Below are 13804 nucleotides of genomic sequence, written 5' to 3'. Positions count from 1 at the left end.
AGTTGATGTTTATGAGTTTAAAAAGAAATGTTCACGTACTTCAAAAACTATTTACATAGCTCCAAGGAGATGTTCATGTATTCAAATCAAAATGTGCATACATATGAAATAAATCCTTATGACTTCAATAAATCACGTTTTTAAAGTAAATGTTCACATACTACCAAAATGTTCAACTGTTTGCTACAAAAAGATGTAAACAAAAAATAAGAGTAAACTTATAAAATTAGAAACAACAAAAAATAATCCCTGATCATGGGCAGTATGATTTGATCTGTACTCTTTGCAATGAGTGTATGATAGGGTTCACTCATAAAACTTATACCTCGCGTATTGCGAAATATAGCAAGCACTTGCCGATGTGCGCGTGCAAAATTTACCACAACCCAACACAACTTGTTTTGGTTTTGATTGTTTGTTGTTTGTTTAAATTTCTGTTATTTCTTTCCGTTTTGTGTTTTTTCTTATTTCTTGTATTTAATGTGTCGCATATTTACTCTTTTTTTATTTCTTCTGTTTGACCATTTCTATTTATTTTTGGTATATCATATTTTTTGGTGACGTATATTAACACTACATTTTATGAAAACTCGTACTTTTAAAATTATATACAAACACTTTATGAAAAAGGTTAACACTTTAATAAAATAAATGAATTTCACAAAATCATGTGACTAATTTCGTATTAGTTATATATTTTTTTCGAAAATCAGCATTTTCTGAAAATTACATGAACATTTTGAAGAGCTCTGCTTTTTTTAATGTTGCGTTATTCTTTGGGAAAAGTATGTGAACATTTATTTATTTAGATAAACATCTCTAAAAAGTGTGTGAAAATGTTTTTTATGTACATTAATACTTTCTAAAAATATGTGAACACTGTTTCAGTGAGATGATAATTTTTAAATACATAGATAATTTTTGGTTACATGAATGTTGTTTAGAAAATACGTGTATATTTAATGTAGTATCCAGACAGTTTTTAGAAGTACATGAATTATTTATTTGTTTAGACGTGCATGTATGTTTTACAACAAATGATGTTTCAACTACCAATAGCGGACATAAGGCTATTGGGTTGGCCACCTTGGCGTGTGCCATTAACAGGTATTTCTCCTTTTTTTTTCATAAATTGTGAAAGTATATTGATCTTGCTAATACTCATGCACTTTCAAAAATGTTTACAGAATTTCCAAAAAGCCAAAAAGTCAAAGAAATAAAATGAAAAGGACAAACAGAAAAAAAATGGGGAACCGGTGGAGAAAAAAAGAAAAGGAAAATCGGCAATAAAAATCAGTAGAATCGACTATAGCTACAGTTACTGCTCTCCTAGGTAGCCTGGCGCTATGACGCTCTCGTCTGTGTGTTTCAGCGACAATTTGTCTCAACAGGCAAAGAATAAGAAATTCCCTTAGTTTTGGGCTTTGTACGAAGCACTCCCCTAAGCCAACATCACAAAAGATATAACAAGGCCAACAATAGGTGGTGGCGTATGCACTTGAGAAAGGATGCGTGTGTGCTGATATCTCGGATTACAACAAACTCAGCACACGCGCGTGCATTACTGTCAGCCCTAGACTCCTCTAGAAGCCCATGGTTTACACACCATATGTCGGTTTGTACAAATTCCAACACTATTCCTCAATCACAACTTTATCGAGTCGAGATTGTTCCTAAAGTTCTCTAGTTTTGCTTGTTAGACAATGGCTTTGGAAACACATGTAGAACTTGTGCCGGGATGCGTGCGTGTTGATATAAGGTGCCGGTTGGCTAGATTACAGAGTTCGGCTGAGACGTGGATTGGGTCCCAAGTTAGCTATATAGATAAGGATCCTTTCTCTCTCCCAATCAGATCTGCATCAGCCGCGTATGGTATAAGGCTGCAAACCGATGATTTCTACCCTTTAAGCTTGGCTGTGTATGGTGAACAAAACCAAAATCAGTTCACAAAGCGCCTTTTCTGACTGGACAAGCTTTTTTCTGACATATCTGACTGGAAAAGCTCACCCTTGGTTCACTGGCCTTGCTATGGGCGGATACATCTTTTTCATAGTATAAATAGACCCCTTAACTAAGCTTACTGCCATATCCAACAAACTATTTGTTGTAGAGGATCATCCACAGCCAGCAGCCACAATGGAAGCGAGCGTGCAACAAGGCAACTATGTCCAAGTCTACGTCATGCTCCCTGTAAGCACCATCCATTCAACTCAATCTCTATTCTCTAAGCACCATGCACTACAACCATTTCAAGGATCTAATTCACACATGCAATGTTGTACATATAATACCGTTATTCTTAAACACTCTAGTTCAAAGGGTGAGGTCAACAAGATTTGAGGCCTCAAAATGAGTAATTTATTTGTACTAACCTTGACTTCGTTTTCGTTGTGGAAATAAATAGCTGGACGCCGTGAGCGTGAACAACAGGTTCGAGAAGGGTGACGAGCTCAGGGAGCAACTGAAGAGGCTGGTAGAGGCCGGTGTGGATGGTGTCATGGTAGACGTCTGGTGGGGCTTGGTGGAGGGCAAGGGCCCCAGGGCGTACGACTGGTCCGCCTACAAGCAGTTGTTCCAGCTGGTGCATGAGGCTGGACTGAAGCTAAAGGCCATCATGTCATTCCACCAGTGTGGTGGCAACGTCGGTGATGTCGTCAACATCCCGATCCCGCAGTGGGTGCGGAATGTCGGTGCGAGTGATCCGGACATTTTCTACACCGACCAGCACGGGACTAGGAACATTGAGTACCTCACCCTTGGAGTTGATGACCAGCCTCTCTTCCATGGAAGATCTGCCGTCCAGGTTAATATAAACCACCACTCTAGCTCTCTCGTGCTTTTTTTTTCATTCAAATGTGTGTTGTTTTGTGTATTTAGAGAGAAAATTTCAAGATGAATGCAAATACAAGCAAAAGGCCAAATGGTGCCAAAAATATATATCAAAAGAAACGAAATATATATCAAGAGTGAAAAGAATCTAGGGCCTAATCACAGGAAGAACAAGTAGTTGTGATTTTGATAGGTACAATGTGCTGATGGTAGAAAGCTTTGATTCTTCTTTCTGGCTGTGACAGATGTATACTGATTACATGGCAAGCTTCAGGGACAACATGAAAGAGTTCTTGGATGCCGGTGTTATTGTAGACATTGAAGTCGGACTTGGCCCGGCTGGAGAGTTGAGGTACCCATCCTATCCTCAGAGCCATGGATGGTCATTCCCAGGCATCGGAGAATTCATCGTAAGTGTTTTTTTTTCAAATAAAAATATTTCCTCTTTTGTTCCGACTAATATACTTTTGCATGTAACATGTGATGACCAAAGGCGGTTTATTATTGTGCAAGTGACGATCTACATTGGAAAAGTTTTCTCAGCAAACCAACACCGAAATGAAAAGGGATTCTCATAAAAAACGCAAGGATAAAATGGCAATTTCAGATCAGAACAAGGCATGGCTAGACCTGACTTCATCAGTTCTCCTACCCCATACCCCGATCCCAATTTTCACTTTTTTATTTCTCCTAAATAAGACATCATACAAACTTGACACATATGAACTACAATATGAGAAAAAAATAGGATTCGTTTGTGCAACATAATTAAATACTTCAAATGATAACTGTCTTGGGGAAAAGACTAATTTCATATATATAAGCTACACCCAAAAAATCCAAAATGGTTTTCTGCACATTAATTGTAGTCCCAATTTTTCATTGACCCGCAATATTTCAAGTTCATATATTGCTTTTTGGAAGAAACAAAAAGAAGTATCTATATGGTGAGATTAGTGAGCTAGTGCATACCTTGATGCAAGGCAGATGGCACAGATAGGGGGGGGGGGGGGGGGGGGGGGAGGTGCACCTAAATCCAAGTTTAGGAAGGCCGAGAGACAAGTATCATAAGCAAAGACAAGGCCATCTAAAAATAGATGACATGAAATAATTAAAAAAAGTAAAATAATCTATACCATCACCATTAAAGACAAAAGGACTCCATTTAACTGTTTTAACTAATAGTACAAATTAAAAAAAAATCCGCAGTGCTATGATAAGTACCTGCAAGCAGACTTCAAAGCAGCAGCAGCGATGGTTGGCCATCCTGAGTGGGAATTTCCTCGCGATGCCGGACAGTACAATGACGCTCCCCAGAGAACTCGATTCTTCGTGGACAACGGAACATATCTCACTGAGCAGGGGAGGTTTTTCCTTGCATGGTACTCCAATAACCTGATCAAGCACGGTGACAAGATCTTGGACGAAGCAAACAAGGTCTTCTTGGGACACAGAGTGCAACTGGCAATCAAAGTAAGTACCATCATCCTAAATATCTCAGTTTCTTACAATAGTACTAGATAGGATTTGAGAAACCATGATTCAGTTGAGAAGTAGTGTATGATAAACAACAACAACAACAACAAAAAGTACACAAATTCATTCTAACACTCTAGGCTAAATGAACTTGCATTTCTTAATCTAGAATGTAAATGAGACATGGCCAAATGTTTGGTTGCAGATCTCTGGCATTCACTGGTGGTACAAGGTTCCAAGCCATGCAGCCGAGATCACAGCTGGGTACTACAACTTACATGATAGAGATGGCTACAGACCCATAGCACGCATGCTCAAAAGGCACCGTGCTAGTCTTAACTTCACTTGCGCCGAGATGAGGGACTCGGAGCAAAGCTCACAGGCCATGAGCGCACCGGAAGAACTAGTCCAACAGGTAGGTAGCTTGTGCCTCCAGAGTTTACGCTTAGACATCTCTGATAGACACATCTAACGTACTTGTCGTCGAAATTCTCAGGTGTTGAGTGCTGGATGGAGAGAGGGCCTAAATATGGCATGCGAAAATGCACTTCCTCGATATGATCCAACTGCTTACAACACCATACTCAGGAATGCAAGGCCTCATGGCATCAACAAGAGCGGCCCTCCTGAGCACAAGCTGTTTGGATTCACCTACCTCCGGCTGTCGAATCAGTTGGTGGAGGGACAAAACTATGTCAATTTCAAGACCTTTGTTGACAGAATGCATGCCAACCTGGTTAGTGCCACAACCCCTTGTTCATGCATGTCAAAAATTAAACAGAGGAATCATTAATTTGTTGATTTGCACCGGCCTATTACAATAATGCAATTTGATTCTTTTCAGCCTCATGACCCATGTGTTGATCCAGTGGCGCCTTTGCAAAGATCAGGGCCAGAACTGACGATTGAAATGATCCTACAAGCAGCGCAGCCAAAACTGGATCCATTCCCCTTTGAAGAGCACACCGACCTGCCAGTTCAAGGCCTCGGTGGCATCGGTGGGGATGTTGAAGGCCCCAGTGGTGGCATGGGTGGGGAGGTTCAAGACCCCACTGGTAGCATGGGTGGGGAGCTCCCTGCCACCGTGTAATGAAACCTTTATGATCTACAGTACCTTTTATGTTGTGTGTGACAGAGAAACCTTTCTCTGCCTTATTAATAACAATAAATAAAGCACATCACTTGTGCGTGTTCTGGAAGAAAAATCTCAGTGCTGGAAGGGTTAATCTTCTCTTTGTGAGAATTAACCGTGCCCTAGAAATAAGCCGATGAGGATAAATAAGATGTGGTGCTACAGTACATCATGAGGATTACTCATCAATATTGGATTAGTCATCAAGAGGATGCTTTTCCAATGAGCTGTAGTACATCAGACCTTACATACCTCCATTGTGTGCATATGAGTGAATGAACAAACTATTTTGTGCTCATTTAGCGATTGTATATAGGTCCATCATTTTGGATTGCATGTTCACGATTACCACTCGCATGGCTTTGACTAATGTTACGTGGTAAACTACTAAGTGTCCAATCTACTTCGTTGGATTTTTTGACCATTTTGGATCAAGAGTTTTAGAAAAAAGTTTCATCTTCGTAATCAAGCCGTAAATTTTGTATGTAGTTTGGTCGCAGTTTACGAAGCTACTCAAGACGATCATAAACTATCTTTTCTTGGTGAATCGGTCAATCCTGCTAAAGAAATTCTATATTCATTGTTCATGGGTGGGGAATTCAACATCCTATGGTTTCAGCAACGATAAAATAATTAGTTTGACAGTTCTTTCTTATTCAGCATTGCCATTGACAATTTGGATCTACCTGAGATATTTCTGGACACCAATTTACCTGGGCTAATACCCGGCTAGAGTCGACGTTTGAAAATATGGGTCACGTGCCAATGGATGCTGGTTGGGAATTGAAATTTCTTTTGGTAACAATACATGATTTGGTACGTACCAAAGCATCGCAATACACCGCTCAGTCAAGTTCGAATGGTTTGTTGATGTAGTCAACAAGGTTTTGGATGGTCGATGATGGGTAGATCGCCTTCCCAAGGGGTTAAAAAAAAAATCCTCACTTTGCAACAGTTCCTCGCATGGAGGGAGTTCTCCCACTGAATCGAATCTCTCCCGCGACCTAGGCTAGGGTTCCATCTCCCGCGACCTAGGCTAGGGTTCCATCCCCCGCGTTCCCGTCCGCCCGCTCGCCCCCCTCCCCCCCCCTCGCGCGGGCGATGGGCGGGCCCCTGCCGCTCCCTCTCCTCCGGCTCCCTCCCCGCCCCTCTCCCTCCCCGCCGCCGCCAGCTGGGTCCGCCGGGCCTTGCCCTCGCGGCGCTGGCGCGGCGGGCCGTCCCTTCCCCGCTTGCTCATGGGGGGGGGGGGGGGGGGGGGGGGCGCAGGGGCCTCCCAATGGCGGTGGTGCAGCTTGGCCGGCTGCGGTGTGGCACGGCGGCGGGATTCCGGCGGGCTTCGAGGTCCTTGGTGCGGCGGCGCGGTCATTGGCCGCGTGGCGGCGTGGCGGTACTGGTGGCCGGCGGCACCGCGCGGCCCAGATCTGGGCCCTTTCGGGCTCCATCTGGGCTAGGGTGGGCCGGCGACTGGGTGCGCGGCGACGTTGCTCCCTGGTTGGTGGCGAGGAGGCGGTGGTCTGCGGGAGGTGGCGGCTTCGTCGGCCGGCGAGCTGCAGCGTGACGGTAGGGGCTGTCCGGACCCTTTTGGGTCTGGCCGGGCCTCGGCGCCTGGCAGGCCTCTTGTCCGTGCGTCCGGCCGGCTCCGCGGCGGCATTGGTGGTTGTCCTCTCACGTCGGCGATATTGCAGATGCCCTTGAGGCCACTATCTCTTCTTCCGTCCTCCAGGTTGTGTTGGTGACCTCAGGGAGACGACGAAGTTGATTCGGTGTCCGTGGTGGCACATGTTGGTGGGCGGCGTGATGGGCGGTGCACTATGATTCGTCTGGGGTGGTGGTGGGGGTTTGGGTTGGGAGAAATCTTTGGCGGCTCGTCCGGCCCCAACGCGGCGATGCCTGTGGGTGCCGTCGGACCTCCCTGAAGGGCGTCGGGTACACTCTCCCCCCACTGCCCCTCCCCCCCTCCGTACCGGGGGAAACCCTAGGACTAATCCGGGCAACAACGGCGTCGTCGTCGCCTCCTTCTTGAAGGTGTTGCTTGGTACGCGGCGCTTCATAGTGCCGGGAGCGTGGTTGTACTTCTCCGGAGGGTGCAGCGGTCGCCGGTCGTCTTCGTTTCGTTGATCTGCCATTGTTGGCATTTCTTTCTCTTTCTTTTTTCTCTGTTTTTCTTTGGGCTTGTTTGTGCTGCGGCCCCAACACCTATCGTTGGATGTATCGATGGTTGCTTTGTAATACAAAGCAAGGAGAAACCCTTTTTCGTAACAGTTCCTCACATGATAGGAATTAAACACCACGGCATATACTATAAAAAACGCCCATATCCGACCGGGTCCTTTAACTATGGCACAGCCCATTAGGACATACTTTTATAGTATGTATTTTTTATCTTCAACGTGTTAAAATATTATTATAAATAGATTTATAACAAAAAGTTTTTGTGTACTGGGAACAAGTGTAGTGTGTTTTAAAATAAATGTGCATGACGTCAAAAACGAATATTTACATAGCTCGCTAGGGATGTTTATGTATTCGTGAACAAAATGTTAATATGTATAAAAAAGGTTAATGACTTCATAAACAGTTTTATGAACTTCAAATATTTTTTCTTATATACCTTTCTTTGCAATGAATGTGGAATACGGTTGACGGGGAGTTTCGATATGACGGCCTTAAGCGGGAACTGTTGGAGCAAATGTCGAAAGTAAATCTCCATAATTATATTTAGTCTGGAAAATGGTTTTAAATTTTAAACGTATGTGTTGCAAAAAAAAAAAAGTTCACCTATACGAATAATGCTCATGTATCAGGAATACAATTTGGTGACGAATCATAAAAATATATTTCCATATGTGAGAAAGCATTCACTTATTTCAAGCCAGGATGGTCATGGTATGGAAATGCGACATAAAGCAATGTTCATGTATAAGAAAAATTGTCCTCATATATACTGTACAACTCCTTTTTTTATCGAGGTGTCGTGAGCTGCTATGCGTATAGGAATTTTCCGAGTTTAAGGGCTGGCCGGTTGTTCTGCTCCTAGTTTTTTTGTGGCACAGTACAATCAAAGTCCCTCACATACACGAGCATACATCTGCCCTTATGAACGCACACCATATCCCTATAAGCATCTCAAAAGACTGAGTCGGCATAACATCTTAAGATTTCACATAGTCACCACAAGCGCCTCGCAGTTGACGGATACGTTTCCTATGGGTTTACGGGCTGGCCGTTTGTTTTGCTCGAGTAATGCTACATTCACGGATGATTATGAGGGTTTTACAGGGTCATTATGACTTGGCAAATGGTTATTGAGTTAAGGGGGAGGGAGGGGCCCCACCCACCTGAACCTCCCCGTAATCATCTGTGAATGAATTAATGCTCCCCGCAAAAAAAAAACATCCGTGAATGTAGCATTATTAATTCTGCTCCTCGTTTTGGGTTGAGAGTGATGGCTCGTAGGAGTTTATCGGTCCCCGGAAGAATCACTCTCCCGGCATGATGGACCCTAGTTTCTTAGCTCCGGCGGCGACCCAAAATGATGCCTCCCTTTTGATGTTGTCGAGAAGAACCGTAGGCAGAGCGGCCATGTTGCGGAATACACGGGCGTTTCACCCGTTCCAGATTGTCCATGTAGTGAGCATGGTGAGCGAGGCCATGGCCTTCTGGTTCGGGACGAAAGCATCTGTCAACCCAAGCCACCAGTCAAAGGTGGAATGCCTCAGGGGCCAAGTGGAGGTGTCAACGTGAATGAGTTGTAGCCACGCCTTGACCAAGCCCCATAGGCGAATGGTGAAACGACATTTGAAGAAGAGATGGTCAACCGACTCATTCCAACGCATGCATAAGGGGCATGAGCCACATGTTGGAAATATGCCCTAGAGGCAATAATAAAATGATTATTATATTTCCTTATTCATGATAATTGTCTATTATTCATGCTATAATTGTGTTATCCGGAAATCGTAATACATGTGTGAATACATAGACCACAACACGTCCCTAGTGAGCCTCTAGTTGACTAGCTCGTTGATCAAAAGATAGTCATGGTTTCCTGACTATGGACATTGGATGTCATTGATAACGGGATCACATCATTAGGAGAATGATGTGATGGACAAGACCCAATCCTAAGCATAGCTCAAAGATCGTGTAGTTTGTTTGCTATAGCTTTTCCGAATGTCAAGTATCACTTCCTTAGACCATGAGATTGTGCAACTCCCGGATACCGTAGAAGTGCTTTGGGTGTGCCAAACGTCACAACGTAACTGGGTGACTATAAAGGTACACTACGGGTATCTCCGAAAGTGTCTGTTGGGTTGGCATGAATCGAGACTGGGATTTGTCACTCCGTATGACGGAGAGGTATCTCTGGGCCCACTCAGTAATGCATCATCATAATGAGCTCAATGTGACCAAGTGGTTGATCACGGGATCATGCATTACGGAACGAGTAAAGTGACTTGCCGGTAATGAGATTGAACGAGGTATTGGGATACCGACGATCGAGTCTCGGGCAAGTAACGTACCGATTGAAAAAGGGAATTGAATACGGGATTGATTAAGTCCTCGACATCGTGGTTCATCCGATGAGTTCATCGAGGAGCATGTGGGAGCCAACATGGGTATCCAGATCTTGCTGTTGGTTATTGACCGGAGAGGCGTCTCGGTCATGTCTGCGTGTCTCCCGAACCCGTAGGGTCTAGACACTTAAGGTTCGGTGACGCTAGGGTTGTAGAGATATTAGTATGCAGTAATCCGAAAGTTGTTCGTAGTCCCAGATGAGATCCCGGACGTCACGAGGAGTTCCGGAATGGTCCGGAGGTAAAGATTTATATATAGGAAGTCCAGTTTCGGCCAGCGGGAAGGTTTCGGGGGTTACCGGTATTGTACCGGGACCACCGAAAGGGTCCCGGGGGTCCACCGGATGGGGCCACCTATCCCGGAGGGCCCCATGGGCTGAAGTGGCGTGGGAACCAGCCCCTGATGGGCTGGTGCACCCCACCCAAGGGCCCAAGGCGCCTAGGGTTAGAAACCCTAGGGGGCCGTTGCCCCCCAAGGGGGCATGCGTCCCCCTGGTTGGAAACCCTAAGGGGGCCGTTGCCCCCAGACCCCCCCCCTTTTAGATGGGATCTCCAAGGGGGCATGCGCCCCCCTAGCCCCTATATATAGTGGAAGGGAGGGAGGGCAGCCACACCTTGCTCTTGGCGCCTCCCTCTCCCTCCGTAACACCTCTCCTCCCCGCTTGTGCTTGGCGAAGCCCTGCCGGGATCCTGCTGCATCCACCACCACGCCGTCGTGCTGCTGGATCTTCATCAACCTCTCCTTCCCCCTTGCTGGATCAAGAAGGAGGAGACGTCTTCCCAACCGTACGTGTGTTGAACGTGGAGGTGCTGTCCGTTCGGCACTTGGTCATCGGTGATTTGGATCACGGCGAGTACGACTCCATCATCCCCGTTCACTTGAACGCTTCCGCTCACGATCTACAAGGGTATGTAGATGCACTCCGATTCCCTTGCTGCTAGAATACTCCATAGATTGATCTTGGTGATGCGTAGAATTTTTTTAATTTCTGCTACGATCCCCAACAGTGGCATCATGAGCTAGGTCTATGCGTAGTTTCTATGCACGAGTAGAACACAAAATAGTTGTGGGCGTCGATATTGCCAATTATCTTGCCGTTACTAGTCTTATCTTGATTCGGCGGTATTGTGGGATGAAGCGGCCTGGATCAACCTTACACGTACGCTTACGTGAGACCGGTTCCACCGACTGACATGCACTAGTTGCATAAGGTGGCTAGCGGGTGTCTGTCTCTCCCACTTTAGTCGGATCGGATTCGATGAATAGGGTCCTTATGAAGGGTAAATATAAATTGGCAATTCACTTTGTGGTTTTGGCGTAGGTAAGAAACGTTCTTGCTAGAAACCTATAGCAGCCACGTAAAAACTTGCAACAATAATTAGAGGACGTCTAACTTGTTTTTGCAGCAAGTGCTTTGTGATGTGATATGGCTAAAAGTTGTGATGAATGATATATGTGATGTATGAGATGATCATGTTCTTGTAATAGGAATCACGACTTGCATGTCGATGAGTATGACAACCGGCAGGAGCCATAGGAGTTGTCTTAATTTATTTATGACCTGCATGTCAACATAAACGTCATGTAATTACTTTACTTTATTGCTAAAGCGTTAGCCATAGTAGTAGAAGTAATAGTTGATGTGACAACTTCATGAAGACACGATGATGGAGATCATGATGATGGAGATCATGGTGTCATGCCGGTGACGACGATGATCATGGCGCCCCGAAGATGGAGATCAAAAGGAGCGAAATGATATTAGCCATATCATGTCACTATTTGATTGCATGTGATGATTATCATGTTTTACATCTTATTTTCTTAGAACGACGGTAGCTTAAATAAGATGATCCCTCGAATTAATTTCAAGAAAGTGTTCCCCCTAACTGTGCACCGTTGCGAAGGTTCGTTGTTTCGAAGCACCACGTGATGATCGGGTGTGATAGATTCTAACGTTCGAATACAACGGGTGTAAGCCAGATTTACACACGCAATACACTTAGGTTGACTTGACGAGCCTAGCATGTACAGACATGGCCTCGGAACACGGAGGACCGAAAGGTCGAGCATGAGTCGTATAGAAGATACGATCAACATGGAGATGTTCACCGATGATGACTAGTCCGTCTCACGTGATGATCGGACACGGCCTAGTTGACTCGGATCATGTTTCACTTAGATGACTAGAGGGATGTTTGTCTAAGTGGGAGTTCATTGAATAATTTGATTAGATGAACTTAATTATCATGAACTTAGTCTAAAATCTTTACAATATGTCTTGTAGATCAAATGGCCCATGCTAATGTTGTCCTCAACTTCAACGCGTTCCTAGAGAAAACCAAACTGAAAGATGATGGCAGCAACTATACGGACTGGGTCCGGAACCTGAGGATCATCCCAATAGCTGCCAAGAAAGATTATGTCCTAAAAGCACCGCTAGGTGAAGCACCATTCCCAGCAAATCAAGACGTTATGAACGCTTATCAGTCACGTGCTGATGATTACTCCCTCGTTCAGTGCGGCATGCTTTACAGCTTAGAACCGGGGCTCCAAAAGCGTTTTGAGCAACACAGAGCATATGAGATGTTCGAGGAGCTGAAAATGGTTTTCCAAGCTCATGCCCGGGTCGAGAGATATGAAGTCTCCGACAAGTTCTTCAGTTGTAAGATGGAGGAAAATAGCTCTGTCAGTGAACACATACTCAAGATGTCTGGGTTGCACAACCGCTTGACTCAGCTGGGAGTTAATCTCCCGGATGACGCGGTCATTGACGGAATCCTTCAATCGCTTCCACCAAGCTACAAGAGCTTTGTGATGAACTTCAATATGCAGGGGATGGAAAAGACCATTCCCGAGGTATATTCAATGCTGAAATCAGCAGACGTGGAGATCAAAAAGGAACATCAAGTGTTGATGGTGAATAAAACCACTAAGTTCAAGAAAGGCAAGGGTAAGAAGAACTTCAAGAAGGATGGCAAAGAAGTTGCCGCGCCCGGTAAATCAGTTGCCAGGAAGAAGTCAAAGAATGGACCCAAGCCTGAGACTGAGTGCTTTTATTGCAAGGGAAGTGGTCACTGGAAGCGGAACTGCCCAAAATACTTAGCGGACAAGAAGGCCGGCAACACCAAAGGTATATGTGATATACATGTAATTGATGTGTACCTTACCAGTACTCGTAGTAGCTCCTGGGTATTTGATACCGGTGCGGTTGCTCATATTTGTAACTCAAAGCAGGAGCTGTGGAATAAGCGGAGACTGGCGAAGGACGAGGTGACGATGCGCGTCGGGAATGGTTCCAAGGTCGATGTGATCGCCGACGACACGCTACCTCTACATTTACCTACGGGATTAGTTTTAAACCTCAATAATTGTTATTTAGTTCCAGCTTTGAGCATGAACATTGTATCAGGATCTCGTTTAATTCGAGATGGCTACTCATTTAAATCCGAGAATAATGATTGTTCTATTTATATGAGAGATATGTTTTATAGTCATGCCCCGCTGGTGAATGGTTTATTCTTAATGAATCTCGAGCATAATGTTACACATGTCCATAGTGTGAATACCAAAAGATGTAAAGTTGATAATGATAGTCCCACATACTTGTGACACTGCCGCCTTGGTCACATAGGTGTCAAACGCATGAAGAAGCTCCATGCAGATGGACTTTTAGAGTCTCTTGATTACGAATCATTTGACACGTGTGAACCATGCCTCATGGATAAAATGACCAAGACTCCGTTCTCCGGAACAATGGAGCGAGCAACCAACTTATTGGAAATTATA

The 13804-nt window shown here is 44.7% G+C and overlaps 1 protein-coding gene across 1 annotated transcript; it reads left to right on the top strand.

The window, feature by feature from the left end:
- Positions 1 to 2046: 2046 nt before the first annotated feature.
- LOC125511668 (beta-amylase) lies at positions 2047 to 5510 on the top strand. Its single transcript, XM_048677092.1, has 7 exons — positions 2047 to 2190; positions 2405 to 2803; positions 3075 to 3239; positions 4039 to 4302; positions 4511 to 4720; positions 4802 to 5041; positions 5150 to 5510. The coding sequence occupies exons 1-7, from the start codon at positions 2137 to 2139 to the stop codon at positions 5393 to 5395; spliced, it is 1578 nt and encodes a 525-aa protein (XP_048533049.1). The 5' UTR covers positions 2047 to 2136; the 3' UTR covers positions 5396 to 5510.
- Positions 5511 to 13804: the final 8294 nt, after the last annotated feature.

Source organism: Triticum urartu, chromosome 5 (assembly GCF_003073215.2).
Source record: "Triticum urartu cultivar G1812 chromosome 5, Tu2.1, whole genome shotgun sequence".
In the NCBI taxonomy this organism is placed as follows: Eukaryota; Viridiplantae; Streptophyta; class Magnoliopsida; order Poales; family Poaceae; genus Triticum; species Triticum urartu.
Note: the sequence above shows the minus strand (reverse complement) of the source record. Positions and strands in the feature narration are given on the sequence as shown.